This window comes from Psittacula echo (genome assembly GCF_963264785.1).
Source record: "Psittacula echo genome assembly, chromosome: 7".
In the NCBI taxonomy this organism is placed as follows: Eukaryota; Metazoa; Chordata; class Aves; order Psittaciformes; family Psittacidae; genus Psittacula; species Psittacula echo.
Genome location: NC_137740.1, coordinates 53714108 through 53728401, shown reverse-complemented (window position 1 = coordinate 53728401; position 14294 = coordinate 53714108). Strand labels below are relative to the sequence as shown.

General features: G+C 37.9%; 2 protein-coding genes across 2 annotated transcripts in view; one reads left to right on the top strand and one right to left on the bottom strand.

Annotated features, from left to right (window-relative positions):
• Nucleotides 1–6673: 6673 nt before the first annotated feature.
• Nucleotides 6674–14257, top strand: HENMT1 (HEN methyltransferase 1; the record flags this gene model as incomplete). Its single annotated transcript, XM_080623407.1, has 6 exons — nt 6674–6790; nt 7263–7375; nt 8197–8331; nt 8731–8913; nt 10649–10826; nt 12701–14257. The coding sequence occupies 6 exons, from the start codon at nt 6674–6676 to the stop codon at nt 13103–13105; spliced, it is 1131 nt and encodes a 376-aa protein (XP_080479533.1). The 3' UTR covers nt 13106–14257.
• EEIG2 (EEIG family member 2) overlaps nt 6915–14294 on the bottom strand; it is a 39742-nt gene continuing 32362 nt past the window's right edge. Inside the window, exon 12 of the transcript XR_013957426.1 lies at nt 6915–7039. The gene's annotated coding sequence lies outside the window, so the exon portion shown is untranslated. The remainder of the gene's footprint in view (nt 7040–14294) is intronic.

The window sequence follows — 14294 nt, the reverse complement described above, 5'->3', positions numbered from 1 at the left end:
GCTCGCTAACGGCCAGGCCGTGGTTCTTTCGGGCGAGGAGGGCCCGGCCGAGAAGAGCGCGCGGGGGCTGGACAGCTGCCGTCACCGGAACGACACAGGCCACGCCAGACTTTTAGTTAACGCAGTAGTGGGGCCCATTGGTCGCGCTGGCCGTTGGTAATGAGGGCAGGGCACGGCAGGGGAGCGGGCACCGGCGGCGCTAACAAATAAGGACAAAGTAGTTGAGTTTGCAGGGATCTCGGGAGAGGAAGCGTATATCTGAGGCCAGGGTACAGCAAAGCTGGCGCACTAAAACTAGCGCTAGCTATGAGGCGTGCCCCCCAGCAGGCAGAGCAGCTTCTGAGGGTTTGTCATACACCGAAGAAGAGTAACTGTGCTGCTGAATTCAAGCTGAACGTCTCCTTCGGAAATGAGTAAAACTGCATACAGCCTCGGAACAATGAGAATTAGGTTAACGCATTTGAAAGCATTAAGATTGAAGAAAGTAACTGTTAAATGCCAACAGGAAACAAAGAAAAGATAAACTTCAGGTTTGCCTGAAACATAAATGAAATACGTCGAGGTTGTGTTTAACTCATTATTCAAAGTTTTCCAGCAGGTTTTTAACTGCACACTCTTTTGCAAAAGCAAAATAATAATTAAAAAACTAGTTACAAATTTTGATGCCAAGCTTTAACGAGAAGTACAGAGACCGAATGCACGATGTATAGGAATTGCCAAGAGATTCTTAACATGGAATGAATGTGCAATAAAATAACTGAAAGTCCACCAAAGTGACAGCAACCTAGGCATAGTAGAACAAAATACATTGTACACACAGTGCAAGGCTTTGCATTGCTCAGAGCAAAAGGATGCAGGGTTAAGTTGGTTTGGAAGCATCTGTAGAAGTAGCATCTCTAATTACTATTTAAAACTTATTTATATTTTAAATTTAAAAACTAATTGCATTTGAATTTAAATACTTCCAGCAGTATTTACCTCCTTGTAAATAGAGTATAAACACTGTTCATTACACGTTGAAAACCTTGTAAATAGAACATCTTCACTCTTCATTAAAAGTTGAAAACCTGAGAAACAGTGACTCATCTTCATTAATCTGGCCCTTTAACATACCTTACAGCCTGTACTGTAGCGGAAAAGCTTCTTATCAGGGCCCAGTTTGATAGTTACCAGTTTCTCTAAACTGCCTGCTCTGCTATCTAAGCGCTTCATTTAGCTTACAAAAGCACTAGGAATAACTTCTCCAGCCTCCTTTTGGCTTCCTTGTCCCAAAGATACTAACAAAACCATTTATTAGCAGAGGACTCAACCATCTTGAGGCAGCAAACATCCATTTAACAATCTCTTGAAATTAAAGAACTAATCACAAAATTAATTCTGAGAAGTGTCATTGTAGCAGTGAGGTAATCTTGCTCTGGGGACAGCTACCTAGAGTAGTGACTTTGAAGCTGAGTGGTTTTGATGTGGTTTTTTAGGGTATCCTTGAGTCTCTGAGCACTTCCTTAATATCTTCTGTAATCACTTCAAGACAGCCTCTATTTCTGTTGTAATTTATGTTACCCAAATTGTGTTTTCATGTGTTTATCTTTTGCTGTTGGAATATTTAGTCAGTATGGTTCGAACCTCAAGTGGTTTTCCTCTGTATAACATTTTTGTTCTTATGCAGATCCTTTTTGGTGGTGATGCTGAAACCTTTACAGCTGCAAACCAGGAAGCCATTTGCTCAAAATGAGATTTTCTTTCCTCAAAAAGAGGAAAAAAGACCATCCCAGATGGTCTTTATACAGAACACAGCCAAAACAAAACACACACTTGAACAAGGAGGACTGCAAGGAACTATATATATAACAATAAAAAAAGTAAGAGGAAGGTGCTGTATGCAGGAGCCAAGCCTCCCTTCTCATTCAAAAGATGAATTCTGAATTTTCTCAAACAGGCCTACTCTGTTAGTTGAATCTGAGGAGAAAAGTATTGGTACCTAGTCACTGAACATCCTCTGAACCTGTTGTGAGGGGAATGCTTGTTAGCTCTTGAATTATAGGTTAAGCAGTATTGCTGCATGTACTTTTCTGTCAAATATCAGTGTAGTGTCTTCTGGCAGTAGTGCTGCATTAGATGCCTTCCCCTAGCACATTTAATTATGTGCACTGCAGCTTCAAAGGGAAAGTCCAGGAATTCCATACAGTTCTCTTTCTCATCCCAAACATAGAAGGATAAAATAAGTTTTAGCAGTTTAGGATTTCTTGATTCATGACTTTCTACTGTGAGATGCTTTTATTCCAGTATAGTCATATATTTTTTGCTCTTCGTGTGGTACAAAAGTAACAGGCTTCTCTAAAAAATAGGTTGCTTAATTTGTGGACATACTTAACTAAATACAACCTGAACTTTCAGTTTGAATTTACAGATTGTAATGTTAGAAATACCTTTGAGCTGAGGTTTCTGAGGAACCTCATCAACTTGGACCTTGTTTGAGCAGGGGGTGCACTAGGTAACATCTAAAGGTCTCTCCCAGCAGAAATTATTCTATGATGTCGTGAGACTTAAGTAGATATACCACTGCATGAAGGAGGAAGATGTGTGACACGATGGACAAAAACAGACTTTAGACATACTAAATGAATTTATTTTTTTTTTTTTGTGAGAGTATACAAAAATTTTATGTTATGAGGAATAATCACAATATTGTTTCAAATATTTTTTTTTCTAGCAAGAAGATCAGATTCCCTGGTGTCAAAGCAGATTGTGCAGCTTAAAACTACTAATAGGGCTGTCTATTTCTTTCATGTTGCCAATCTTCAAAAGATGGGATCTCTAGTTAGTTTTGCCACCCAAAACAAAACAATAAAAAGAAAGATTTCTATGACTACATTGTTCGATAACAGAGAATTAAACATCTGATAATTCTGAAGGTTTTACTTACAGTGGTACATTTTTGGGTGAAGTCTTACAAAGGAAATTGTGTGAATTCATAATTTGTTGCAAATTTACTTTTACTGTATAATGTAACTTCACTACTTTCCTTTTTTTTTTTTTTTCCCCTCTTAATAATGTCATATTGAATTATGAGTAGAATTTTACAGGGTACCGAAATCTATAGCATTTTAATCCAGGCCATTAGAGACTTCTATTAATAAACTTTACAATATTTAAGTGAGATACAAATATTATCCACAGTTTATGGATTATCTAATTAAGACACAAGTACTAAATGATAGTTCAGGATTAAACTGTGATTCAGACAAAAAGAACAACTGAGTTATAAAACAGACTTGAACCTATCTTTTCTTGCACAATGTTTTCATACACTTAGTTCAATAACAGTTTATTTTCTTTGCTAAAAAGCAAGGACCTAATTAAAAAGTTAAAATCAATTTACTAGACTTGTCAAAGGCATTTAATGGGAATTATTCTCTACAGATAGTTTCTGCTTATGGCCAAATTGGGTTGTGCAGATCTTTAAAGCCTGTTGGGGAAAAATCCTAGAAAAGTAATTGACCAGGTGTTATATATAAACTTTAAAAGAAGTTTGCTGTATAATGTGTTGTAACATTACTGATATTTACTTATTTAAACCCTGTTTGCAACCCAAACTTCCATTGAAATAGCAACTCATAGGCTGCCTCATACACTGTTGTTAGCAGAAAAAGACCCCAACTGTGAAATTGTATGGGTGGTTCCCTATTTCTACTACTCATACACCAAAACTAAAATAAAGAAAATTGCTATTGTATTCCAAAACCTAAAAACCAACTTCAAACAGAATGAAATCATTCCAGTATCTTGAACTAACTGAAAGTGGCTAAGTTACTAGTTTGCAAGCACATTTACATACATATCTTAGCTATTGAGTAAACAAGATAGCTAGACTGCTGTTAGCTACTTATATATGCTCTGTGTAGACCACATCCTGCAAAACTTTGAGCATTAAACAAGAGTGAAAGTTAAACAATCACGGGCAGATTTCAGCATAAAGACTTTCAGTATTTTCTAAAAATTAAAACAAAAAAACAGTGAAATATGGTCTAATTTAGTTAACAAATCTTCTTTACTCTCACCAGCCAACCCTTCCTTAAATCCAGACAGATTCAATGCACAACTCTTTTTATATAGCAGTCCCGCCCTGTGATTAGTAAAATGCTTTACATACTTGTGAACAGAAAAAGTAACAAGCAATTCAGCTCCATGTTTTCCTTCCTGGTTTCACTGTTCATCCACACAGCTGCGTGCTCTTTGAGGGACAAATCCTGCTCCAATGTGGAAAATACTCCATAAATTGCTGCAAAATACATTGATTTGCTTTGGGTTGTTTGTAGCCTACCTCACTGGCCTTGGCAGGACACTTTGACTTCATGTCACCACCACTGCAATTCCCTAAGTTTCCATTATGGAGAGTAACAAATCCATCTGCAAGCACAGGAGCTGTACTGAGGCATACGGCACCTGGCAGTACCAGCATGAGCAGCAGGGGGGATTTTGGCTTTTTAGTGTAAAAATTAGTGACCACCACCACTCCCAATCACCTTTTAATTACACTGAGGGAAGCTGGCACAGGCAGAGATAAATACAGCAGGTGGATCTCTGGATGCTCATGTGTTGGTAATCATAAAATCATCCAGGTTGGAAGAGACCTTTAAGATCAAGTCCAATCTTTACTCCAGGACTGCCAAGTCCACCACTAAACTGTGTCAGTAAAGGTTTCATTTACACAGTTTTTGAACACTTCCATGGACAGCGATTCCACCACTTGCCTGGGAAGCCTGTTCCAGTGCCTGAGCACAGTCTCTGTATAGAAATTGTTCCCAATACCCAGTCTAAACCTTCCATGGCACAGCTTGAGGCCATTATCTCTTGTCCTGTCACTTGTTACTTGGGAGAAGAGACCAGCCCCCACCTCACTACAACCTCCTTTCAGGTAGTTGTAGAGAGTGGTAAGATCCACCCCTGAGCCTTCTTTTCTCCAGACTAAACAACCCCAGTTCCCTCAGCTGTTTCTCATCACGCTTGTACTCCTGTTCCGTTAAACATTAGAAGACACCACCCTACATAAAAACAGGTAAATAGAGGTTTTGTGGCGCTGCTTTGGCGAGCTGCGTATCGGGACGGGAAAAGCTAACTCCCTGTTAAAGGGTAGCAGCTCCCCAGCGCTCCCGACGACCCCGGAGAGTCGAGGCGCTTCCGCCCCAGGGGCAGGTGTAACTGCGGTAACCCGCACGGGGTGGAGAGCTTCGATAAAGGCGGCCCCTGCTCCTCAGGTGCTCTGGGGAGGGTCCGCCCTCAGCTCCCGCGCGCTCTTTTCGCAGGGGAGCGGTTGCTTGCTTGAGGTTAGCCCCAGGGAGAGAAGGTGGAGGGAGAAGGGCGTGGGAGCCCATAGGGCTGGGGTTGAGGAGAAAGCTATCGAGAGGCCGGGGAAGGCCAGCTCCGCTTCACCATACACGTCGTGGGCACTGCGGAGAGCGGCCGTTTGGAGAGACAGGGGGGTCGGGGCTGGGCTGGCGTGGCTGCCCTGAGGCAGCACTGGCTAGGGAGGCGAGGGCTGAGATAGTCGTGGCCGGCCTTGTGCAGAGTCTGGGGAGGGCCGCGGCGCAGCCTGCGGGCGTGGAGTTTGCGGGGGCCTGGAGGTGGGTGTTTGCGGGGGCCTGGAGGTGGGTGTTTGCGAGCTCGCTCTTCAGCAGGCTTATTTTGCTCCTGGGGAGACGTGTGATTGTACCGAACACTGAGGCCGCCTCTTCTTTTGGTAAATATATATATGTAGAACTGATCTACGCTAACGTATGTAAGACTTTATGGCGCGTTTGGGTTGTCCGCAGGCTCAGCCTAGCTGCTTTGGTTGGTTGAGCCTGGTGCCCGTGAGAGCCGGTAGTGCAGCTGCCGGAGCTGGGGAGTTCTGTGCCCGCGGTGTTTTATTTAATGCGATTCCCGTGGGAGCTCAGTCGTCGTTCATTAGGGCCTGATTTTTAATTTTAGTAGGGATATTTCTTGTTAAGGATTTATGTGAGCTAAAGTGTAGTTTTTAATAAAAGGTGGGAGGGTTGGAATAGCACTAATGGCTGTGATTCTAATGCCATTTTTGATTATGTTAGTTTATTTGTAGAATGCAGGCCCTAATAATAAGATTCAGCTCATAGTGAATCTAAAGCTGAGGCCCAGCAGAGCATTTCTTTTTGCACTATGTAGTAGTTATTCAGATATTTCTTGCTGGTTGTTCCATTGTAGAAATTGTATAGAGCTGTATGTACACAATTCTAGATACGAAGTCATTTGAGTTGTAAGATAAAGAAAATAATAGATGAGAGGCAAGAAAGCAGGCACCTCAGTGAGACATAACCAATTTTTCCTTTCCTGCCAGAAGAGCTAAGATGAAATAAGTTGTTATGTAAACACTATGTAGGTGTGCTGAATGGAGAGTGATAAATTATGTAGCTTCGTTTAATGATTGTATATATATATAATGGTTTATTAAAAGGCTATTTGCATCATATGTGGAGGGAGCAGCTAGTGCCTAATCTTGCTAAATGCTATGTTTTTTACATTCTCTGGATAGAACAGGTGTCATGTCTGCATCTGTTTAATTGTGAATTGACTGCTGAAAACAGCCAACTGTAATTTCATATGTTATAAAGTAATCTGAAAGATAAGTGTTACTTTTCTATTCCAGTATTAAGAAAATACTATGGATAAGAACTTTAAGGAAGAAAAGTTTACAGGATTTATTAAATTTACGCCTCCTTTGTACAGACAACGCTACCAGTTTGTTAAAGATTTAGTGGGGAAATACAAACCTAAGAAGGTTGGTATGTTTTGTCTTTTTATGTTAGAAATTAAAAACAAAAAAAAAAAGTCCTTGACTTTGGACTGAGAAAGAGCAGTAGGGTTTGGTTTGTGTTCACAGTCGTTTGGATGGAGAGCAGTCCAGTGAAAAGCAGTGGTGAACATGAAAATTGCCACAGCTTTCATACCTAAAACAATACCTTATCATTACTCGTATAGAAGACATTCTTCAGAGTCAGTGGAATGGTCTATGTGTACTTGTTTATAGCTGTAAAAACAGAAAGTTAACGCATTTAAAATATCTTGTAGGGTCTTCAAAGAAATTTCAAATCCACATCTATCCTGCTTGCAACTGTAAATTTTGGTTAGGATTTTGAAATGATTCATTTTAGCATTAAAACTAATTTGAAATAAATATGGAATTTGTTATGAAAGGTGAAATTATTTGGAAATGCACAGCACTGACATGTTGTTTAATATCTAATTCACAGGTGGCAGATTTAGGATGTGCTGACTGCACGCTTCTTTGTATGCTGAAATTCTGCAGTTGCATTGAAGTGTTAGCTGGGGTAGATATCTGTGGAAGTGTAATGAAAGAGAAAATGTAAGCTCTTGTATATCGTTAATTTAAGGTTTCTGTTTGGCTTGACCTAGTGGCATGTGACGTTGTTTCTTGTAAAGAAACTCAAAATAAGGGTAAATGTGGAAATACCAGCTTGGCAAATGAAGAGCTATCCATTGTTGGTAGTTACATTGCACCTGTGTCTGTGCACCTGGCTGTAGATGTGCTTAATGTCACCTCATGTGGCTAAGATCCAAGTCATGGAATGGCCCTGAAGGTGTGTTGTGTACACCTGGGAAATACAGCATTTGTGAAGGTACTTGACAAATTTACACATTATATGAGTACCATGGAATTGTAGAATCAGCTATGTTAGAAAAGACCAACCATTACCACAGGACTGTGAGGTATTAAATTTCATGTTTGTGTGTTTTGTGTAATGCAATATTTCAGAATGAAATTTGCACATACATTTTAGTTGTTTTTATTTGGGAAAAATAAGTCAAAATGATTGCCTAATAATTTCCCCCAAATTCCTCTAAACTATGTCTAGAGCTGAGCTACTGTAAAAATTACAAGCATCTTTCCAAATGGCTGGAGAGTACAGTGGAAAGTTTTGTAGATATAAGGACAACTACTGGATTAACTCCTTTGCTCTTTCTGTCTCACTGTAGATAGTTATAAAAAGTGTTTGTATTAGAAATTTATTTTTTTTTTTTACTTATTGTAAGTCCCTGTAATATTGTAATCCTTTTCGAGATTTGCAAGGGATCTCTGTAGGGGGTTAGCTGGTTCAGTTGCATGCACAATTTATCTTGCCCTAAGGTCCTTTCTGTAACATTGTATTTTCAATACTTTTGTAGGCATAGGTTGTCTCCTCTTCCTGTTGATTATTTGCAACCACGTGAAAGATCCCTAACTGTTACCTTGCATCATGGTTCAGTTGCCCATAAAGATCCTTGCATGCTTGGTTTTGACTTGGTAACGTGCATTGAACTGTGAGTATTAAGCCAACATACTATGTTTTTGCAAGGTCATTAGGGCCCAGTTTGAAATTTTATTTGTACTAGAAACAGAGTTGATCAAACCTTACAATGAAGAGAGTAGCAGAATATGTCATCTTCTAACTTGTGCTTAAATTAAGCATACTAAGAAAGTGACGTGCTGCTAGCTTAATGACAGGAAAAGGATATTGATGGTGAAAGTACAAAATGCAGGAGGAAACTGTCACAGATAAAAACCTCTAAGCTGCCACTCAGCCACAGTGCCAGTATTGCAGTGCTAGGCTTAAAATTCCAAGATACAGATTACGGGTTTAGGGTTTTTTGACTGGTTGTTCAGAAGATTAAGATATAGTAGGGTGTTCTTAAACACATACCTAAACTTATCCTTTACAGAATAGAGCACCTGGAAGAATCGGAACTAAAGAAGTTTCCTGAAGTGGTGTTTGGTTTCATGGCTCCAAGCAGGGTTGTTATCAGTACTCCTAATTCTGAGTTCAACCCTTTACTTCCAGGAGTGAAGTTATTCAGAAATCCAGACCACAAATTTGAATGGACCCAATTGCAGTTTCAAAGCTGGTAAGGTTACTGAACATCACAGCCAGCCAGCTTTGAGTGTTCAGTAGTGTGAGAAAGAAATAGCTATGCGTTTTCAAATGGTTTGTGTATGTGGTTTGTTGTCAGCAGACTTTCACATCTGATCTGGTGAAACATTTCTTTGCTATTATAAATAGCTAAGCATATTCTGTGGGGCTTGTGTTTTAGGATGGTTGTTGCCTTGCTTTGACTGTAAATGATCTGCAAAAAATATTTTAAACTTTTATTATTTTTTACTATTTTTACTTTTTTAGTGAAAACTAAACTTTAGTAAAAACTAAACTAAAAATTACTAAACACTTTTTTTTACTATTTTTAAATTTTTGTATGTCTTAATTACAATTAATATGTTTTAAGTGTAAAGTAATAATCTTTGCACATAATAATAGCCTGCTATAGAAATGCTTCATAAACCCCCAAGGAATGTGCTCACTATGTATGCTGGTATAATCAAAACTCTGTTAGTCCAGATCTTTCTGTAAGAGCATGCCAATAGATGTATCAAAAATTCATAGTAGCATAGCATGCTGAATGAGGTTAAGGATAGTTTAGTGGATCTTGGCTCAATGACAGATTCTGTGCAGAGCATCAGTACAGGACAGAGGGTTGCATGAGCTGTATGTTAGTCTAATATCAGTAGATGAAATAAAAACAAAGAAGGAATTTTATATATATATCTTGTATTATCATTCAGCTGTCAGGAAGCTGTGGGAGAAAATACATGGTACAGAAAGGATGCCATACCTCAGTAGCTAACTTTTAGTTAGAAACTATCTTGAAAAATTTGCCCCTTAAATTAGGGTTTGGGTTTTTTTTCTGCCATAGACTTTGAGGCATGGAGTGGTTTTTGACTATGTGGTTCTGCAAAGCTTGAAGCATATATTTTCCCCTAAATAATGATCCTAAAACCTGTTTGCATTATTAGCTAAAGGATGAATACCTTAGAGACCACTTGTACAACCTAAAGTAAATTTAGGTTCTATTTTTGGACGCGTGTGAATTAAAAATATTGATATCGCTGAAGGGGTTGTGTTTTTGAGTTCCAAACAACAGAAACTCTTTGTGTTGTGAAATAAGTATTTCAATGTATTTTAAAATACATGGGATATTAATTTAGCTTACTATTTTTTCTTGGAGAATGATGAGAGTAGGTAGTGCCATTTTAGTTCCCTGCCCCATCACTTTTTTCATAGTGGCTGATGTGCAGTACTAGAAGATTGGTTTTCATTTAGGTGTCACGTACGCTGCTGTAACCTTGATTAGGTAGACTTCATTCTTTATACATTGGCAACAAACCTCGCTTTTCTTACCTGTCAGTTGGTCTCTTGTTTTGTGGTGTGTATGTCTTTTAAGAGTTCTTTTCAAATAGTTCTCTAAAATTGGTAGGTTTTAGCTTGCTTTCAGTGCATTTAAGACAGTAAGTAGCTGTGAACATGCATATCCTATGCAAATACTTGTTTGGTTACCTAGATTACCAATACTAAATGAGTCAGGCTGGAGTAGGCATATGACTACAGCTCTGATTCAGCACGTTTTGACAGTGCTTATATTCAGGCATGTGAGTATTGCTAAAAAAAAAAAAATCTGCTCAAGCATTCACAGGCTCAGGGTCTTGCTTCTGTTAGAGAATGCATCTTTATTACATTAAAAGATGAATGTTTAGTATGACCATAAAAGATGAATGTTTAGTATGACCACAGTGTTTTGTGTTTCTTAGGGCTCTAGAGACTGCTAGACTCTATGGTTACTCAGTGGAATTTACTGGTGTGGGGCACCCACCAAGAGAAATGGAGAATGTTGGGTTTTGTACTCAGATAGGTGTGTTTGTTAAAAAATGTTCTCAAACCAGTGTATCCACTCAGTCTGAGAAACCCACTGAAGCAGTTTACAAAACAGTAAGTATTATTTTCTTCCTTTAGGAGGGTGTATAAAGGGTGAAATTCTATATGACCTGGCTGTAAAGGTGTTCTTACTATGGACTACTGTTACTATCCAATCTTAGCTCTGATTAACACATACAGTCAGATCAAAAGTCTCTTAAGTACATGATTTGTATTTCTAGTTGTATAAAGGCTTTACAGTTATAGGTTATTTGCTAAATTGCAATATGGATGATCATTCTTACATTAACCTACTGCTATCCTTAGAATGAAAATTCTCTTTCCTCCAGGCATTCTATGACAGTTATAATTTTTCCTCTAATCATTCATTTTCTTTCTTCATGTGGTTGTTGGTGTTAACACAGTTTGGATTTTATTTAGATACATAAAAAATAAAAAGCATAAAAAAAGCATTTCTAGTGGCGTATGTTTTGCAAAAAATGCATAGCCTTGTCAAATATGAGAAAGAAGGCATTTCCCAGAAATTGGATTGACAGGACATATTTTGTGTGGTTTGCCATGCTTGTTAGCATTTGATATTACACCCTATTCTCTGTATTCATGTAGAGATTTCTGCTTTTTGTAGGGGCATGGGATCTTTCCATGAAACCTGTTCTCTGGTTGTGCACGTGAAACCTTTTCAGTATGTAGCGCTAAATGGCTTTAACTTTAGAGAACATGAGATAATTTTTTGTGTATGGTTCTCTGCTGTGTGTTGCAGTGTGTCACACCAACAAAGCCCAATGCATCTAAGTGCCATGTGGTATAAATCAAAGGGAATTTTTTTCTTTCTCAGAGATAACATGAAGTAACAATGTAAAAAGCAAAATAGGTTGATTTGTTTTGTTGGTTTTTTTTCCTTTGATCTTAGAAGGCCTTAAATTACTTGTTCAGTGAACATATTCTAGTATTTCACTTTGTTTAAAGAGACATATGTATATTCAGGTGACTTGTGACCTGAAGTGAAATGTGAAGATAGGTGAATGTCTCTTAGAAGTTTCCAATCTATGAACGTATTCTGTACATTTGAAGTTTTACGTGTCATCTACTGCACATAATAAAATTAAGTGGTTTGTAATGTTCATCAAACTTTGATTTATGTCTAGGTGACTGACATACTAGAAATTGGTTTTATTATATTCTATTATTATGGAGGGAGTTTTGACCTCAGTATCCTTTGAGTTTAAACAAGACTTTTATATCATCAAATCTGAAGTATCAAATAATTTTTATTTAGGTAATTCATGTTAATAAAACAACATTTCAAGAAGTAATCAGAAAGTAAGAGGAAATAGTTACAGACTGTGGAGCTTCAGTGGTTGTGTGTTGGTATAAGGCACTTCCTAGTAAACTAATGGGAATGAGATTGCTTAGTTTCCTTAATTGCCTTGGAGTATATCTCAGTGTAAAATGCAGTACAGATTCACAGTTTTTGATGTTAGAGTTTATTTTTAACATTTTCTTCATCTGTGAGAGCATATTTAATGTTTTACTTTGGAAGCAGAGTGAAAGACATAGCTGCAGTCCTGATTTCCAGGTGACAGTTCAGAAGTACTTTAGAATCTATGTAGATGTGAAGCTGTCATCACAGCCTCATGATGAGCAATGTGGAAAGAAAGAGAACGATTAGAAAGAACTGAAGAATTGCAGGTTTTCACCTTGCCCAATGTACAAATACAGATTGAAGATACAAGCCTGATTTTTTAAGTTCTGTTAACCTAATTGCCATTGTAGTTGTAATATGTAAAGTCATATTGCCTAGTTTTTCTGTTATCTGAAGATTTTTAAAGTAGTAAGCAAAACAGGATTGAATTAAAAATAATGTTAGCATTTTAGAAGCTCTTTTTGACAAGCAAATATTATTCTGTGTGTTGTTGTATGTTATAAAGGTCTTCAAAGCAGTGTACCCAAGTCTTAAAGATGAGAAGTACCTGCAGAATGCAGTGGTTACAGAAGTTATTTTCACAGCACAAATCATTAAGCGAAGACTGCTGAGCCATTTAATGTCTGAACACGGGGAGTATAATGATGATCCTACTGAGAGAAAATCCAAATTTCAACCTTCAGCGAACTGTTTCTCAGAAGATCTTGAAAAACTGGTTGTTGAAAAAAGCATGGAATCATTTGTCAGTGGGAATGTGGTTTATATACCTCTTGCAACAATCTTCTCTTTTCCCAGAGTGAATCGACTTTGTGGTACCTTTGAGAAGTTAAGCAAGCTTGTTGCTGGCCAGGTCACATTGAGCAGTGACAGCTCTGCTGTGGTGCTCAATACTGAACATGAAGATAGCTAGATCACAAATTTCTCATTAAGTTGTTAAAATAATGAAAGAATTTAAGTATCTGTGAAATTATGTGTTTTGCGTGTGAACTAGAACCAAAAAATCTTTTCTAAACTTTCCAGTATTCATCCATCAGCACCTCTCTCATTTAGTGAAGATGAGTGCTTCTGACAAAGATCACAGTAACTCATAAGGTTTTGAGGTAGAGTATCAGGCTAAAATCAAAGAATTAATTCCTGTGAAGAAAAAATTTAAGTATTTCTGCTTGTTTTCTGTTATCATATTGTAGCTCTTGTGACTAGATTGTTTTTGATAATCTTTTGTTAGCTCCTAGGATAGTTAATAACACAGAATGTTGTTGTGCTGAATAATACAAGTTGGACATAGGTTTAGGGCAAGTTTTTCCTTAAGATGATAGGATTTTTAGATGTCTTTCAAGATTAGCACTTACTTGGCCTTTGTGAAAACCAGATATTGTTCTGATAAATTGGATTATGCTGCATGTGTTTCTTGTTCAGTCAGTTTCCTACTTGGGAAGAGTGCCATGATGCTGGATGTAAGGTAGAAATAAAAGGTAGATTTAGCCCTATTGTTTTATCCAGTTTCTTGACAACTGGTCCTTGGGAAGCAACTTGCATCATGTAATTTTCCAGAAGCTGAAATTAGTTAATTTGAAACTGGTGTCTTTGACTACTCTGTTTAAAAACAAAATGAAAACCAACCAAAAACTTCTGTCACTATGAATGCTGACCTGGCCCCTTTGCCCTTGGGAAAAATTTTCTCTGTATTTCCTCATGTAGCTGTTGTTTGCTTTTCATGTCTGCTAAATGTATTAAGACTTTTTTAGACATGTTAGAAATAGTAGAGCTTACTGGTTTGGCTAAGATGACTTAAGTAGAGCTTAACTGCATGTGTAATACACAGTGAGCAACTGTTAGATGATGGACTTAGGAAGACACAAAACTTGAAGGATGCACAAGATTGGTGTTTTCATACAGGAAGCAAAGCACTGCAGTTCTTAAGCTTCTTTGTGTACCCGAATTTTTTCACCACTGATTTTAATACCTCAACTTAGTGATTCTTATGAGTAAAGAGATGGTTAACTAAAAGGTCTCATTTTGTGCATGTTTCACGGTGTCATTGGCAGCTTGGGACGAGCTACTATTATCAGAACTGATTCCATGTTTATGAAACATGTAAG